This window comes from Crocuta crocuta, unplaced genomic scaffold (assembly GCF_008692635.1).
Source record: "Crocuta crocuta isolate KB4526 unplaced genomic scaffold, BGI_CrCroc_1.0 scaffold518, whole genome shotgun sequence".
NCBI classification, from domain to species: Eukaryota; Metazoa; Chordata; class Mammalia; order Carnivora; family Hyaenidae; genus Crocuta; species Crocuta crocuta.
In genome coordinates this window covers 1,940,101-1,958,984 of record NW_027530514.1, presented here as the reverse complement: position 1 = coordinate 1,958,984, position 18,884 = coordinate 1,940,101, and the positions used below count along the sequence as shown (strand labels likewise).

General features: G+C 34.0%; 1 protein-coding gene and 1 long non-coding RNA gene across 3 annotated transcripts in view; one reads left to right on the top strand and one right to left on the bottom strand.

Annotated features, from left to right (window-relative positions):
* The window catches only part of SMAP1 (small ArfGAP 1), a 180,582-nt gene that overhangs the window by 54,258 nt on the left and 107,440 nt on the right, over positions 1–18,884 (top strand). For both annotated transcript variants that reach the window (XM_077767238.1, XM_077767237.1), the window contains exon 3: positions 12,201–12,286. In XM_077767238.1, the coding sequence (XP_077623364.1) occupies positions 12,201–12,286 (86 nt within the window). The remainder of the gene's footprint in view (positions 1–12,200; positions 12,287–18,884) is intronic.
* LOC144234098 (uncharacterized) lies at positions 9,280–17,640 on the bottom strand. Its single transcript, XR_013335862.1, has 3 exons — positions 17,483–17,640; positions 11,170–11,314; positions 9,280–9,611 (listed from the first exon to the last, which is right to left on the bottom strand). It is a non-coding gene; the product is annotated as an uncharacterized LOC144234098 (long non-coding RNA).

Genomic DNA, 18,884 nt, shown 5'->3' with positions numbered 1-18,884 from the left:
ACAGCGGTGGTATACGTGTAAGATAGTTGTTATGCATTGGTGTAGAGTCACCACAGCCTTCCCGTACTTAATGTTTGCATGGTATGTCTTCTTTCATTTTTATGTTTAACTGAAGTATATTGGCTTCTTTTAGACAAGGAATGCTTTGGGGTATGCTCTTTCAGTATGTAGTTTCACTTTTTTTTTATTTCAGTGACTTAAAAAAATTTTTTTTACATTAATTATTTTTGAGAAACAGAAAGAACACAAGTGGGGGAGGGGCAGAGAGAGAATGAGACAGAATCTGAAGCAGACTCCAGGCTCTGACTGTCAGCACAGAGCCCGACGTGGGGCTCCTGCATGGCTCGAACTCACAAACCATGAGATCATGACCTGAGCTGAAGTTGGGCGCTTAACTGACTGAGCCATCCAGGCGCCCTTTCAGTGACTTTAAAAAAAAAATTTTTTTTTTAAATGTTTTTATTTATTTGTGTGTGAGAGGGAGACCGCATGAGCAGGGGAGGGTCAGAGAGAGAGGGAGATACAGAATCTGAAGCAGGCTCCAAGCTCTGAGCTGGCTGTCAGCACAGAGCCTGAGGTGAGGCTCAAACCACGAACTGTGAAATCATGACCTGAGCCTAAGTGGGACGCTTAACTGACTGAGCCGCCCAGCCGCTCCTTTCAGTGACTTTTTAAAATTAGTTTTTGAGTGTTCTGTCTCCTCGTTGAGTTTTCTTATTTAGTGACTCTCTTACATGTAGGTTGGATCGGGGCGCCTGGGTGGCTCAGTCAGTTGAGTGTCTGACTTTGGCTCAGGTCGTGATCTCACGGTTTGTGAGTTCAACCCCACACCGGGCTCTGTGCGGACGGTTCAGAGATTGGAGTCTGCTTCAGATTCCATATCTCCCTCGCTCTCTGCCCTTCCTCCACTTGTGATCTGTCTTTCTCAAAAATAAATAAAACTTTAAAAAAATAAATAAACACATGTATGTCAGATCTTCATTGCCTAACTCCAGTATTTGTCACTTACTCTTAGATCCTTTTCTTTACTTTTTTCAATGAAACATTTTTTTTCCTTTTACCTCTCCAGTTTTTATAGGCCATTATTTGTTGTGTTTATTTTTTCTCATGTTCCATTTTATTTCATATTCATTTCTGAAATTTTTCCTTTTATTTCTAATTCTTTTCTGAGTTTTTATTTTAATTCTGAATATTTCAAAATTCTGATTTAGTTCTTTCATAACTTCATGTCTTTTAACTAATTTTACATGTTCTTTCATATGTTACATACATTTTTTGGTTTGTTCTGAATTAGTAGGTGTACAGTTTTGATCTGTTTTCTGAGCATATTCTAGTGTGGATTCATTGTAGAGATGTTATTCTGCTGCTTATTCTCTTTTTCTTCTGGTAACTGCATGAGATTTGACCTTGATTCTTTTTCTGTTGATCATTTTTTATGTAGTATTTTCTTTACTTTTAAAAGGAATTGAGATTCAAGATCGCTTTTCTAAAGGGGTTGCACAAACACCTTTCAGTGGTTTTTGTGTAATGTTTAAAAATAAGCCTACTTGTTTTCTGAGATTTTTTTGCTCTGGTCCCTTCTCCCATTTTTTTCTGAAACTTTTCTTCCTTTAGTTCCATTTTTTTGGTCCTGTTCAATTTTGAATCCTTTCCCAGGATTTTTCTCCTCAGGGTGGGGCTTTGGTCAGAAGGGAAATTTGGTGGATATGTTATGAGAATTCATAGAAGCTAGATTGTTTTCCCCCATTTCAAGCTTATTGTAGACCTTTTGTACTTATTTGCTATTGGATTGGGTAAAACTCCTTTTCAGTTTTGTGTGCTTTCTTCAGACTGGTTCATTGTAATTTCCAGTTTGTATGTCTTCACTATTTTAGTGTTCTGTTTTCAGATCCACTCAATTCCCCATTAGTGGCAGGCATCATGCCAGGACAGTGGTTGTTACTGCCTTGTCTGTACCAGATAGCGTTATGAGGTGTATGGGGATACTTCATCACCAGGTTTTTGTTGTAAATATTGTCCATGGGTTTTTGATTTTTCTATCTATTCTTTTTTTGTTGTTTGTTTTTGGCGAGAAGCTTCTGGGAGCTTTAAAAACTGAGAATTAGAGAATTCCTGTGACAAGCAATATTTTATAGAATAAAATTCCAGGTAAATAAAGTGAATTTGAAGAGCCCCATGATTTAACTACATCTGACCTGTTATGTGTTAGAACATTATTTAATCTCTCAAGGTTTTTTTTTTTTTTTTTAATCTCTCAAGGTTTTGACCCTTAGATAAATTTTCATAGTGCTTTATAGAACCTGACATGTAATAAATTTTTCTGTCCACAATTCTTGGTACATATTTATTCAAGAAAACCTTGGTCAAATAACTTTTTTCTTATTTTGTTTGAGGAGTGTTTGTTACTAATTCTATCAAACTGATGAAATGTCTCCCATCATAGCTTCATGTGCATACTTTTAAAGTTGATTGAAATTCAGCTTCTGTTGGGGCACCTGGGTGGCTTAGTCGGTTAAGCGTCCGACTTTCGCTTAGGTCATGATCTCGCGGTTCGTGGGTTCGAGCCCCACGTCGGGCTTTGTGTTGACTGCCAGCTCAGAGCCTGGAGCCTGTTTCAGAGTCTGTGTCTCCCTCTCTCTCTGACCCTCCTCTGTTCACGCTGTCTCTCTCTCTCTCCTAGAAATAAGTAAAACTATTTAAAAAAAAAAAAAAAAGAAGAATTTCAACTTCTGTTGATTCCTTGCCAGGATCATTAAACGTGTCCTCAAAGAAGAGCCGTGCAATGGGGCAGCTTACAGTGTTGGGTTTATGTATTGCCTATATGTTCAGAGTGAGATGAAGAAAGAAATGTGATACTGTCTGTAACATTTAATCTGTGAAGTTTAATAAGAGCTTTCCGTTTTTTAAACAATACATTTGAGAAAAAGTCACATGTATTTTGAATTTGTGCAGGATTATGCCCTGTATTTTCTTCTTGCTTTTTAAATTGTTTTTGAGGTTAACATTTTAAGGTTAAGAAGTCAGTAATAGTTTTTAGAATTCTCTTCCTAGTAAGTATAGTTCTTTGGGTCAAAGCAGTGAACAAGATATTACTTAGATACGAGATATTACTAAGATATTACTTAGTACAAGTCTTCAGTAATTTAACTCTCTTCATTTTACAGTGCTTAGTCTAGATAGAACTGAGAGAGTAGAACTAAGGGAATACTAACCTATTTGAAGAAAATGGCTTGTATCTTCATATAGAGTGCCGTATTTGGAAGGAAATTATTATGTGGCAGTGAATGAATATCTGTATGAATCGATCATTTGAAAACACAGTTATTAATTTCATTACATATAATATTTTATAGGTGTAGTCTCTGCTCTTCTCTGCGTTGTATGACCATAATAATGATAAAAGATGTCAGGCATAGTCAAAGACTGGGACTCTGTAGACCTGGGTTCTAGTTTTGGCTTTGTTAACTAAATGGTGGGTAATCTTCAGAAAATCACTTAGTAGTGGCTCCTTTTTCTTTAAAAAAGAAAATCATCAGTATCTAGTACTGTGCTAGGTACTAAATATATTTTAAAGATATCATTACTATTTTTATAGTGACCTTTATTTGTTTATGAATTTCTAGAAGCATATTATGAGTACACAGGGCCTTCTAGGCAGAACGATGGAGAAAACATGTCATATTTGAGAAAGTGAAGTGGTTTTCTGTGACCAGAGTATTGGGTGCAGTTCTATGTGTCATAGGAATGAAGGCAAAAGTTTCAATGGGGAGTTAGTTCATTTGGTTTTGATCCTGTCACTGATAGGGCGAGGGGATAGGGATACATCAGGGAACTCTTAAAATATTTTAAATTGAAGAGTGATGTTTAATGTTATGTTCCATTTAAGAACCTACATCTGATTTGTTCCTGTAATGGCCAAGGCAGTGGGTGGCTAAATCTTGAACTAAAGTGATGGTAAAGGGGGAGAGAGGAGAAGGCTGTAACATATATTTAAGAGTTAGAATCCCTAAGGCTTCTGACAGAAGAGGGGAGAGTCCAGGATGATTCCTGAGCTGGGCTTAAGCACCTAGGATGAAAGTAGTGGTTTATTTCTAGACTTCAAATGGTATGGATTTCATAGTAAGTACAGATTACTAAAGACTGTGATGTAAAGTGGTTTCCAGTTTTGTCATAACAGTGTTTAATATTATTGCTTTAAAAAATACGTTCTCTGAATTTGTAAGAACTAGCAAGTGCTGCAACAGATAAATCATGGTCTGAGAATATCTAGAAATTGTGAAAAATATGAAAATTGGTACCTCTAATTCCACACCATCATTTAAAATTTTTAGTTTTTAAATATGCGTGGTTTACTTACTTTGTTCCTAAAAACAATAATTAGAACAGAGAACAAATCCCCTAAAACACAATTTCATGAAAGCTGAAGGAATGGACTCTGTGTTAAATATTTACAAAGAGTTCCTGAGACCAAAAATGGTGGCCCTTTTTTTCCAGCAGCTGGAATCCAAAAGATCTTGAAACCAGTCCTGAAAAGCTTGCTCCTATGCAAGAAATCCTGGTGGCTTTTGAGAGGAAGATAGAGAACTATTCTGGAAAATATCAAGTGGTAGTAGAGGTGAGTCACTGACATGAAGAATTTATCCAGGGACTACAAGTATTCATTTTCTCTTTTTTATTAACAATTTAAAAATATACACATTCAGATAAGGCAGTTTGAAAATCTTAGTCTTTGTGTTCTAAAATTTTTAATGAAAAGATAATGGAACAAATAGTATTCCCTTGCCCACATAAAATTATATATATGTTGACATTGTAAGAAGCAAAAGCAGATACATTCAATGATGTAATTTTCAGCAGCAGTTCTGTTTCTTTAAGAAGATGATGATACTGGGAAAAGATATGATAAGTAAATGTCATATTTATATTTGGAATGTAGGATTATACTTGGATGGGATTTTTTTTTAATGTATCAATTTAATTTGATTCATAACCTCTTTGATCACTGGAACACTTTGTTCTCCTAGTAAGAGTGGATGCTACCAGTTAGGAAGAAGTCTTCTTGCTCTCATTCACATGCTGCTTGGATACCCTAGCTAAGCTTCTCTGAATAATATTTTATTTAGAAGCAATGCAGGATTAATGTAGCCCCCTCCTAAATAATTATTGTTTTGGGGAATGAGAATTACATGGACATGACACAAACTTCAATGGGTACAAAAGGTGTAAAAATAGTTTTCCTCACATTTCTATCCGTCAGTCATCCAGTTTTCCTCCATAGGAACAACCATATTTATTAGTTTCTTGTATAGTTTTCCTGAAGTATTTTATGCGTATATACAAACATACAGGTAATATACATTTTTAACTATTTTCGTATCCTTATACAATAATCTTTGGTCATGGAGGTGGGATTCTTCCCCACCCCTCAGAAAATTCAGATGAGTTTTAATTTATATAGCTTTACTTTCTTCCTCTAGGTTTGATGTAGACATGTAGCACCTTTCCCTTACTCACTAACTTGTAAGATCTGTTGATCAGTTTAATATTTTGCATTTTTGCCATTGGGAATTTAGAAGATCTAATTGTCACACTGTAACCTAATCATTTGAAACAGAGCAGTTAGCAATCTCAGTTCTTTATTTGTAGTTGCTATTCTTTCCCCCACTTACTCCATTTTTTAAAAGTAGCCAGTAAACTCCAAAGGGCAACTCAGTACACACATAAACATTTATGAAAACTATGAGGGGAGCTTTCTGTATTAATATATTAGTATGAATTCTAGCTTAATTATAAATGGCTTTTGACCAGGTAATTCTTAGTCTCTGAGGGAGAAAGTGTAGGAAACATGGGGACAGATAGGAGGTAGGTACTGAGAAAAGAGAAAGGATGCACAAGGTAAAAGAGAGGGGTCGTCCAAGGAGCCATAGTTCTTAAACATAGCTATTGACCGGACTTGACTGTATTTGGCTTTAATTGGCCTAACAGCAGGTAGAAGTCATACCCTGAAGTAGTTGTATTACTTAGTTGGATTCCATAAAGTGCTCTGGTTTCCAGTATTTTGGAAGACTAAAGAAAGGAAAAAGATTAGCAAGTTTTATTCTTAGGAGGATGAATCATTAACTTGGAATTTTAGGTGGCCAGTCATTTATCTTGCCATTTACTATTATTTCCTGATATTGATAAAGGCTTAAGCATAGGCACATTTTGTTTCTGTCTGTTCCTGTTAATTCTTATCCTCACATTTATTTCAAGGCTCTTTTTTCACTAAAACTGATTTTGTGTGAGGCTTAATTATTATTTTTTTCATTAGAGATGCCCCTGTTGACATGAAATAGTGATTTTTTAAATTATAATTTATTTTCAAGGTAGCTAAGGTACATTGTATACAGTGTGCTTTTGGTTTCGGGAATAGATTCCCGTGATTCAATGCTTACATGCACACCCAGTGCTCATCCTAACAAAGGCCCTTCTCAGTGAGCATCACACATTTTCTCCTTTCCCTCCGACCCCTCATCAATCTTAGTTCTCTGTATTTAAGAGTCTCTAGTGGTTTGCCTCCCTCTCTGTTTGAAACTATTTTTTCCCCTTCTCTTCCCCCATGGTCTTCTGTTAAGTTTCTCAAGTTCCACATATGAGTGAAAACATATGATATCTCTTTCTCTGGCTGACTTATTTCACTCAGCATAATAGCCTCCAGTTCCATCCATCTTGTTGCAAATGGCAAGCTTTCATTCTTCTCATTGCTGTGTGTGTGTGTGTGTGTGTGTGTGTGTGTACCACAGCTTATTTATCCATTCATCAGTTGATGGACATTTGTGCTCTTTCCATAATTTGGCTATTGTTGATAGTGCTGCTATAAACATTGGGGTGTATGTGCCCCTATGAATCATCACCCCTATATCCTCTGGATAATTTCCTATTAGTGCTATTGCTGGGGCATAGGGTAGTTCTCTGTTTAATTTTTTGAGGAACCTCCATACTGTTTCCAGAGTGGCTGCAACAGTTTGCATTCCTATTGACAGTGCAGGAGGGTTCCCGTTTCTCCATATGGTTGCCAACATCCGTTGTTTCTTAAGTTGTTAATTTTAGTCACTCTGACCAGTGAGGTGGTATCTCTGTGTGGTTCTGATTTGTAATAAACAGTGATTTAAAAAAAACATTTTTACAGTACTGTTACATAAATATAAAATTTCCTAGTACATTTGTTTGCCTACTCCTTGATTCTGCTTATTTTGTTTATATCTATTCCTGCTTTTTGTTATATTTATTACTTTTTTAGTTTTTTTATTTTTTTTTAATTGAAGTACAGGTGATTTATAATGTTACATTAATTTCAGGCGTACAACATGGTGATTTGGCAACTCTGTAAGTTCTGCAGTATTCATGGCAAGTATAGCTACCATCTGTTACCAGTTTACTTTTTGTATATTTCAGTTTACTAAATTATACAAATACCATAAGTAAATGCAAATTTAAACTTTAAATTGACAACCTCAATTTACTTCAATCTCTGTAAAACATTAAAAAACTTAGAACTCTTGTGGAATATAGATTTTATTGTTTTTAGTGCAAAACCACTCAATGGATGAAATATTTTCTACTTAGAAAGTTTCAGAAATAGAAATATTTTACCTGTGTTAGACTTTGAAGTAGGTATGTTAGCCTGTAAATGTTTTTCAGGATTCCAGTTCAAACAGTAATTTTTGAAATTGAATCTCAGGTGACCTGTGAGTCTTTGGGCAGGTGTTGTTTGTTGTATTGGATTATGTGGGGAAACTAAAAACATATAGATTATGGATTGACAAGGACAAAATACAGAGCCCAATGTGGGGCTCGAACTCTATTTAATTATTTTAGGTGGGGGAGAGGCAGAGAGAGAAGGGGAAAGAGAATCCCAAGCATTCGTTGTGTGGCCCAAACTCATGAGCTGTTGAGATCATGACCTGAGCTGAAATCAAGAGTTGGACACTTAACCGACTGAGACACCCAGGAGCGCCTGAGATTCTTGAGCGTGATTTATTTTACCATTTTTAGGTGAGACCTTCCTTTGCAATTATAATGGTAGTGATTTTGTATGAAGATGATTCAAACAAAAAGTACAATATAAAATTCATGTTTCTAGGAACATACAATGTATAAAATGAGGACAGATAATTTAAAAAGAACAGTAAATAACACTAATTTTTAAATACGTACTACCTAAATGGCATTTGTCATAACTGAAATACCCATTTCACTTATTTTCCAATATATATATATTTTAAAGTAATAATGCATATTGACATTTTAAAAATATATTTTTATAATTTCTTTGTCAAGTATTTCAGTATATTTTCTGCTCACTGACTTTTTTTAAATTTAATTTTAAGGCAAACTATGGTTTATTAAGTAAATACCTACTTAAAGATATTTTTAGGGCGCATCTGACTTCAGCTCAGGTCATGATCTCATAGTTTGTGGGTTTCGAGTCTCACATCACGTGAGCAGAGCCCCACTTCTGGTGAGCTTGAGCCCTCCGTCAGGTGAACATGAGCCCCGCTTTGGATAAAACATGAGCCCCGGGTGAGCCCCACTTCCCTCTCTGTCTGTCTGTCTCTGTGTGTGTCTCTCTCCCTCTGTACTTCCCTCCCTTCCTCTCTCTCTCTCTGTCTCTATCCCTCACTCACTTGCGCCCCACCCAAAAGATTTTTTTAACCAAACTTGTAGAAAATTTGATTTAAGTAATTGAGTCCTCTTCCATTTTTTTATGTTTGAAGTGTGAGAGAGAGAAAAAAAATTGACAGAATTACGTACTTTCTGTAAAGCCAAAGAATTTTCAAATTTGGTAAATTAAAAAAATTTTAATAGTCTATTTGACATCCTTATAAGTATTCCTCCTTTTGGAGAAGTGAAAATAGGTTTGAAAGTTTAAGTTTTTCAGAATGGTGCATAGTATTTCTGCCTTGATTGGAAACTAGATGGTAGAAGTTAAGGTAGCTTGTTCATTAACCATAACTTAATTCTCACTGTAGTTAAAAATAATAAAAAAAAGTATTATTTTTTTAAGAAATGTATGTCCTTTATCATCCTTCCTTACCTCTTTTTTTGCAATGAGTGCATTCGTTTCAGCTCTGGAAAACTGAATCATAAATTTCCAAAGAATAAGCAACTAAAATTTTCCTTTCTAACAGTACATTTTGCTAAAGCTTTTTGATTGAGAGAACCTAAAAGAAAAGCAGTAATATTTAATAACAGTAATGATGTTTTAATAATGGAGGCAATACCTAAAGTATTCTTCTATCTTGTGGTGAAACTTCCTGGATACTTACTTTGATTAGCTCCTACCTGATGGTAAGGATTGGGACTAGGGAATTTGAACCTAGTCTCAGCCTTGTAACTGATTCATTGTATTACTCCTTTGTGCTTCAATTTCTCTATCTGTAGAATGAAAACTGAGCTCTAAAGCAAAGAGCTTGGTGTTTGTCAGTCTTGCAGGACATAGTCTCCAGTTCCATTGGATGCAGCCTGAGATATCAAAACTACTACTGATGGCTAATGTTTGTATCAGGAGTTGAATACTCATGAAGACTAATAATCTTGGACTTAATATCTCGCCGTTTCTGTTTCCTTTCCTGCCAAAGTAGAGTAATAATGTCTAAATCAAGGTTTTNCAATTTATAATATATAATTTATATATAAAAATAAAGTATTGTTATATAAAGCTTGTTATTATAGTTGTTAGGCTATTTTCATTATTCTGATTACTAAACAGAGTTTGCACTTTAGGGCCAATAGAATAAATTTTCCAAAGTGTGGTATATGGCCCTTAAATATAGTGTTTTGAAGCTCAGAGGACAGCTAGTTTGTACTATATACCTACTTATCAACTCCCCAGTGCCAGCTTCTGTTGTTTTCTTCCCCTTGCTTTAACCATCTCCAAATTGCTTAACTTTTTCATCACTGATCCTTTCATTGCTGACCTTCCTCCGTCACTACTCTGTTCTACATTTTAGAAACCTAGAAACTATCTGAGCCACTAATGTCTTCTTACAAAATGATCTTTCTACATCTGTGATGTCACTGAATCCTTGTTTATTCTAATCCCAACTACATACCACATGCACCTGTACCCAGTCACACTTTTTGGCAGTGGCCTCCTATAGTAATGGCTCATTATTTCACATTACTTCTCCCTTTCAGATTTTTATACCTCTGTTTTTCTCACCTGCATCCTTAGAACAACATTGAATAATTTGGTGTTAAATACATGTATGCCTTGTTCCTAATTATTTTTTATTTTGTCAAAATTTTAATGACCTACGTTAAATAGAGAGTATTTTACATACAATGTGTAAAATCATATTCATTGAACATAAGGTATTTCTATAAAAAGCATCTCTATTTTATGGACTAATAAGAAAAAAGCTATCAGTTATGAGACACCATCAACTTTAAGATGTATTCCTATTTCATTACTGTTAAAATATGAAGAAAAATGTAACTTAGAATCAGTGAGATAATATAGTAGATACTGTTTTTAATCTTACTAAATTTTTGTTAGAATTTCCATGTATTCTTGTTTGCTTGATGGAAACTTTTCAAATGTTCTTACTTTCATAGTTTCTGTGAGTTACTTTTTGCTTTATTGCCAGTATTATAAAAAGTAAGAGACAGTTTTTCTTGTTTTAGTTCTTCCTAAATGTTTAATGGTTTTATGATTACATAACTTGGATCATCTTTACTTCTAAATTCCCACCATGACATGAAGATGAAACATCATTTGAATACTTGATAGGGCAAACATTTTTTCTTTTTTCAATAAGGGTGAGCTATACTGAAAGTTTCCAAGCTCTTCTCCCCACACACAGAATTTATATATTAGCTCTCCTCATATTCATGCTACTAGCATGTTATGATGTAGTAGTGCCTCTGACCTTGTACTGTCAGCTCACCTTATACAATATTTCCCCCTTACCTTATATATCTTTGGTGTTATTTTATCTTAGTTTCTGTTTTCTCTCCAAGCTATTTAACAAAAACTCTTATTTCTTTTTCAGTTTACTATCCCTTATATTCCCCAGTCCCCTGTTACTTCACTTTCTTATGCTCTCTCTTGTTTACTCTGAGAGAGTATGTTGAGGTGGATGGGATAGGTATCCAGAAATGAGTGTACATTAGTATTTTGCATACCTTACAACTTAATTGGGGAAAAAATGGTAACTGTATTTTTTATTTGAAGGAAGATGATTCTGTGTCCACTTGAGGGTTACAACTCAAGGTTGATGTCTGGAAATCTGTTAGACCTGGACTGTCTTCTCAGAGATGTGGAGTGTGTCTAGGAGATCAGAAGGAAAAATAGGGGATTATACAAACTGATCTTTCTACCAATTAAAACATTTTAAGGAACCCAAGCTCTATGTAAATGATGTAAAATAGCAATAGAATAATGTTTTGTTCGTAAATGTTAATTTAGTTTCTCATGTAATAGAATGTTCAGAAAGTACTGTTTGGCTAATCCCTACTCATAGAAGATACTGAAATTTAGTTAAACTGGTTGAAGTGATTGTCAGATTATTTTATGCCTTCTGACTAGTTCTTATTTTGGGGGCTTATAGATTCTAGTGAGACTTTGGACTCCCTAAAGTAGAGTTTTTTTGTAGGGAGAGGATCTATAACTTTCAGCAAAATCTTAAAGACGTTAACCCCAAGGAAATTAATCCCCTTTGTTAGAGTATTAGGTTAGCACTATTTCTTTTTTATCTGCTCTCCATTGTGATCCTGATTGTAAATCATGAAAATCCACGGGTATTTTGAAACTCAAAACAAAGAAGATTTGGTCTTGAGTTATTACCCTTGGAAATGGCAGTGTTGTTCAAGTGGTGTATTTAAAAATCATAAAACTGCCCATGTACTACCAGGAAATTACTTTTAGGAAGTAGTAAATATAAATAAAGATGGTATTGTTTTCACAGAAAAAGACATTAGAAAACTGTGGGTCCACATAAGTTGAGTAAATGTGAGGAATTAAAATATACTTTGAACTTTAGTAATTTTATACTTGGAATTTATATTATTTTCTGAGAAAATCTATATTGCAAATAATAAATATTGCCTGGTATTTGTATGTATGTGTGTAAGTATATATATGTATTTGTCTGTGGGAATTACTTTTTAATATTCATATGAGTAATGAAAATACTTGATTTTTCTTTTTATTTTAGTGCATGCAAGATATGGGAAATACTAAAGCAAGGCTACTGTATGAAGCCAATCTTCCAGAGAACTTTCGAAGACCACAGACAGATCAGTATCCTTTAAACTTAATTTATTGTGGGTTTTAAAAGAATTAACTCATTTTTATACTCATTTTAACTGTCTGTATTTAGAAAGTTGTAAACTTTATTATATTATGTATTTATTTATTTATGTATAAATGCTTAGTTATTTATTTTGAGAGAGCGCACACATGCGCTCCAACACAAGTTGGAGAGAAGGCAGAGAGGGAGAGAGAATCCTAAGCAAAATTTGTACTGTCAGATCTTGGAGATCAGAGAGACCATGTAAAATACTAGTACAGCCTTGAAATAAGCAATGGTGAAGTTATAAATTAGTGCATTAAGAATGGACAAGAAGGAATTGGGAAGATTGAAAAGAAATTGAGAAAGCATGAGCAATTGGATTAGATTAAGACTGGCTTTGTTTCTGAAGAAGATACTGGGATGACCCCAGATTTTAAAGCTTGGTTGAGGTTCTATGGGGAAGTAAAGCGTATTCCCAGAGAGAAAGACTTTAGTACCAGATGAAGGTTGAAGGGTCAGAAAGGAAAGGTAACGAGCCATGCTTTGGACAGGTTGAGGGGTCTGTTGGACATAAACATGGAGATCCCCATTTAGTAGCTGGAAACATGGGTCTGGACCTTAGAAGAAAGAAGGAAATTCAGTGCAGCTTATAGAGTAATTTAGCATGTAGGTGATAGGAAAATGTTGAGTGAAGTTATGCTTACCCAGGGCAGTGATCCTGTATTCTTTTTTTGTGTTTTATTAAAAATCTTGGGAGTGCTGTTTTCTTTCTCCTCTGAAAAATGGAGGCCTAGGGCAGAACCCTGGGAAATAGAGCATGGTAGAAGGACATAGAGTAGAGCAAACAGGTAATGTCCTGGGTTTTTACCAGTTGCTCGCTAGTTGTATTTCTTCCTCTTCTCTCTGGTTCTCACCCCCCAGGCTGAGTTGACATATCCCTCAAATGGAAGAATTTCCTTTCTGTGGAAGTTTGTGTGTATGTGTGTTGGGGTTAGTTTGATTTGAGTTGTTTTTTTTGGACTTCTCTTGAATATTACAAGGTAAATTATTGAAGTTCTTGAAATTTTTGGTAGTATCCTGTATTTGGTACTTTGTGGGTGAGAGTGGCTTCCAGGTTATTTAATGTATCATCATGATTCTCTATTGTTTTCAAAGAAGCCTTGAAGATATTTAGGAAAGAACTGTATGTACTTTTTTGGTGTTACGTTGAACTGTTCCTGTGTGTGTGTGTGTTTTAAGTTTATTTATTTTGAGAGAGAAAGAGAATGGGGTATGGACAGAAAGAAAGGAGAGAGAGAATCCCAAGTAGTCTCTGTGCTCACAGTGCAGAGCCCAATGTGGGGCTCATTCTCACAATCTATGAGATCATAACCTGAGCCAAAATCAAGAGTTGGATACTTAACCAACTGAGCCACCCAGCCACCCCTTACACTGAACTGTTCTATGCACTATTTTGATAGGAATACTATTTCTTCTCAAGTAATTGCCATTAATTTTATGATGAACCTTATAGAAATAAAGGATTAATGAGTTAGTGAGTTATTAATTCTGGTATTTTTGCTGATATATTTTTAAATGTTAAATATACCTAAAAATTTCAAGAGAGATAAGATTTCTACAGTGAATTGATTGGTGTTTGGTACCATTACATCCTTGACCTTTGACACACCGAAGATACAATGTTGTGAACAACAGCTGAAGTAGCTTTACTGCTTAAAAAAGGTTTGCTGTTTGCCAGGCATTGAGCTTGGCATACGTACATTATCTTTTTTTTTTTTTTAATTCTCAAAAAAGCTCAGTGAACTAGAGCATTATATTTTCCTTTTGAGAGTTATTAAGAAACTTCTCAAAGCTTCCAGACTTCTCCTCCTGTAGATGGGCACTTGAATATTTTTAAATGATGATAGTCTGAGTAAAATCATTGTTACCACATTTGAGTCTTGATGGCCTTTAACAATAGATAGGCTTATGGTTTGGGATTCTTTGCAGCTAGATCATAAGGTCTAGGTGTAGAGTTTAACTTGTAAATAGCTGGTGTGATGCATTTCAGGCTTTTGAATTATGTATATTTTTGCTAATGTGTGCTCAAGCATGCTTATATGATTTTTCAAACTAAATGTTCCTTCTTTTATAGCATTTAAAAATAATGGTCATGTTTATATGAGTTGTTGACCTCTTACTATTCACAAAAAGATAATTTAATGGTTGTCAGGAACTACTTAAAGAGAGATTTTATCTAAACAAATTTGATGACACAAAGATGACTGCTGTGAGTTTAAGATGATATGTCCTAGACCACGAGACCAGTCTCTATATCTAATATAATAATATGGCCTTAAAATTTTTTTTACCTTAAATATTACAGCAACATCATTTTATTCCCTTTTTTAAATTATGAAACATTGTTCATTTATTAGGGAAACTAGTAACAAAACTAGTCCCCTCTCTTTATTTCACGAATCATTCTAAATTTCATTGTTCTTAGAAAAGCCTATAATCGCTGCATTTTTATTGATTTAAATATTGTTGCCTCATCCCTAGAGGCAAATGGAACCAAACTGAGTAAAACTTTCATAGTATGGGGCATTACTGCATTCTTAACAAGATTTGTCACTTTTTAAAAGCTTTACAATTTACAAAGTTATGCAAAAGCTGCTGTGAAAAGTATAATTTCTCATGTGGGATGTGGTTAATTATAGGCTGCATGTACTAGTGCATGACAAATGATAAAGCTTTACATTAAGCTTTTCATTATTAGGATATTTCATCTTATCTAAAAGCTTTAATTACTTCAGTTCCATGAGGTCTGTTGTGCACCAAAGCTAATCAGCAGTTCTCCTTTGAGCTTTTCAAGATTTTACTGCTGTCAGTGGGAATGTGTCTAGAATTGGAAGATTTTGTTTTTGGGAGTAAATATTAATCTGTCTTTTAAAATGGTATCTTTAAGAAAAGGAAAAAAATCTCAAATTACAAATAAATTTTAAAAGATAAAATACAAAGCAATGTTAAACTTTGGTGAGGCTTGTATAGTATCATTTGTTAGTTTTAAGGACAGGAACAATTAAGGGTATGTACTGAATGTTTTGTAACTATAGGCCTGAAGTATTTGTTTTTGTTTGTTTACTAAATCTCAAATCAACCACTTATACTTGAATTGTTAATATATTCCTTTCCTTGATCTCCTGAAAATACTGTTCTGTTTCTAATTTTTTTGGAAATTACATTATTGATCTCTGTTAGTATAACTAAGTCCTTATGTCTCATGACACATAGAGACTAGAAAATGAAGATGAATATTGACTGTTTTCCAAATTCATTTGTCCTTTTATTGTTTTTTCTTGGTTCATCTATTTAAACTTGGTGATGTGCAAGCCATCTTAGCCCTGAACATGGTAGTTGCTGTTCATTTCCTCCTTCTACTATGATAATAAGAGATAAAAATTAAATAGCACTCAATTATATGCCACGCACTGTTCTTAGTTCTCTATACACATTAGCTTATTTAATTCATATAATAATCCTGTGAGGTGAGTCATTAGTATTATCTCCAGTTTAAAGTTGAGGAAACTGAGGTAAAAGTTGTATAACAAAAAAACCTAACTTCACTTATTGAATGCTTACTGTCTGTTAGGTATTATGCTAAATGCTTTATATATATTATTTCTGTAACTCTCAACGACTTTGTGATTTGAGTGTTATTATCTTTTTTTTTAATACCTAGGTATGGGTTCAGGAGGTTAGCTGACTTCAAGATAACAATAATTGCCAGTTAAATAACAAGTTCCTACTGGTACCAGAAATGAGTGTGTATGTTGGAGACCCTCTTCTCTGAGACTTAGTACCAGAGTCTACATATGATGCAAAACTGTTGTCAAAATATCCATTGAAATTTCCTTAAGTTGTCTATAATGACAGTTTGTAGACACAGAGAGACTCTATAACTCCAACTTTTCTTTGCCCTGTTGGGCAAAATTGGATACAATTCAGGAATCCCTAACTGCAGGCCCATGAGCCAACTCCAGTTTTTGTAAATAAAGTTTTATTAGAACATAGCCATGCCCATTCATGTATGCATTTTCCAGACTGCTTTGGCGCTACAAAGGCAGAGTTGAATAGTTACACCATAGACCAACTATCCTTCAAAGCCTAAAATATTTACTGTCTGGCCCTTGAAGAAAAAATTTGCTGATCCAGGGAATAAATCATTGTTTCTTTAGGTGAGTTAACAATGAAGAATTGGCGTACACTGGGGACCTTGTACAAATATACATAAAGACCATGTGATATGTTCTTGCTATAGGAGGTATGTAGGAAAGAATACCAATTGAGGACATAGCATGTTTCCTAAATAACAGTCCTTTCTCAGATGACTCCCAAGAAACTTAAAAAGTTGACTTGGTTAACTTTGGTTTTTGAAAAGTAATATTTAATAATAAGATGACCCAAGTAAGTTCTCCTGCCCTAATGGTTATTTTAATTTAATTAATTTAATTAATCTAATCTTAATATCCTTGGAAAACAGATCAACTTTAATCTCAGAATTTTAGGAATTGCGTACTTTTTAGATAATTTCTGAGAAGATTTCTTACAAGCAGAGCCAGATTCACCTATATTTGAATATTTTTATATAAAATACATTAAACATAAATTAAGATTTCACTGATATCTGTTATTTTTGAAAATTCACAGCAACATATATTTTTGCCAGATGTTTGTATTGTTTTCACTCCAAAAAATTTTAAACTTTAAATATTTGTCTTTTTCAAATTTAATATTTATAAAACCATCATAGTTTTCAGTATTTTACTTTTACTGTTGGTTAAACTTTTATAAACTCTGTTTCTAACCTTAATGAATTTTCTCTCTAATAGTAATTTTTAAATTATAAACAGTGATCTTTGTCATAAACATTTCATAGATAAGAGTACTAAATCTTTTCAAGCTTTAAGGTGTAATATACTCTAAACAATATCTAAAATGAATATTGTTTCTATCTTTAAGAAGGAAAAATACTAGTATTATCCTCCTCTCTGATATTTAAACATAAACGTTTTAAGAATTTAGAGTCCTAAAATTTTTTTGTAGTTAAAAGAACATATATGTGTGTGTATATATATATATATGCTATATCGTGTGTTATATAATTCATATTTAACTGTAAATATAATTGCTACTAAAATATTTATACAAATTTATAAACATACATGAATAATAAATATACTTCATGTCATCGGAAATGAAAATGACTTCAGTCTAAGTGAAGTCTGTTTTCTCTTTTCATGGAGGTATGTAGTTTCTTTACAATGAAAATTGCTCAATATATCCACATTCATACACCTAATCCAAAGGGCCAGATTTTTTTATTGTTTCATTTTTCCTGTGAAAAAAAATTAAAAATGTCAATATTGAACTTGTGCTTACAGTCATGAGCTAACTTAACATTTAGCTGATTTAAATGTGAAATAGTTTGAATAAAATAAAATTATTGCATTTTATGAAAATCTTGGCATATTTGTGGTAATTTTTTGGTACTGAATTGGCTGCTAAAATTTTCACATATCTAAATAAGCAGCTTGATGGCAGCTTTGGGACCTTTTACTCAAAGGGTCTCCCAGGCTACTTTGAAAATACCATCTAAATTTGACATTCTCTAGATTTTAAAGTATGTATTAGCATTAGCACAAACTAACTGAATGGTTCACAGATGAACTGGTGATGATCAGGAACATTCTGAAAGGTAGATGCCAGACATTCTTGGTTTTGAATCATAGCTCTCTCTTGTACTTTAAAATCCCAGAGAACTTTTAAAACTTTCTGTGTCTCACTTTTAGTTGTGAAATGGCACCCACCTTATCGGTTGCTAAGAGGAGAAAAGGAGATAAATATCACATAAAGTACCCCTCACAAACTGTTTTTAAAAATAGCTTTCAATCATTCAGTTTACTTAATAAATTAAATATTTAGATTTCCAGTCTTGTCTTCCCTCGCTCTCGTTGAGTGCTTTCATAATACCCCAACTTTTTAATATCTACTGGATATTGGTCTGTCAACTCTTTCTATTACCTATTGCCTCAACTGTCAATTTAAAAGACTTTTATTAACTTCAAATAAGGAGTTATTAACTGAAAATGTATTGTTTCACTGCTTCAGGTAACTTTTCTTTTGAACAGAAGGCTGTCTTAATGGGAATCTACAGAGGGATTGTATTTCAGTGTAATTCATTTCCTTTGTAATTCTTTGTACTTAATTTTATACATTTAAAAGCACTGTGCCAGGAAAGAGTTCCCAGGCTTTGCTGGACTACCATTGGAGTTCATGGTACTAAAAAGGTTATGAGTCTCTGTGTGATGGAAGAATTCCCATTCTAGTGAAATTCAGTAAAGCAGTGATTGAGAGGTACGAGAAGTCATCAGTATCTGATCACTCAAAACCCTCAGATCCCACTAGAAGTGATTCACTCTATGTATAAGGCTAGTCCAGCCAACTTTAGAAAATTAAATAGTACTAACTTTGGCTGTAGCTTCTTGACTTCTCCATTCCTTAGCTCTGAAAGAAAAGAAAATGGCCCCTATTCTTCTAATACATAGGGAATTCTCTGTAATGCAA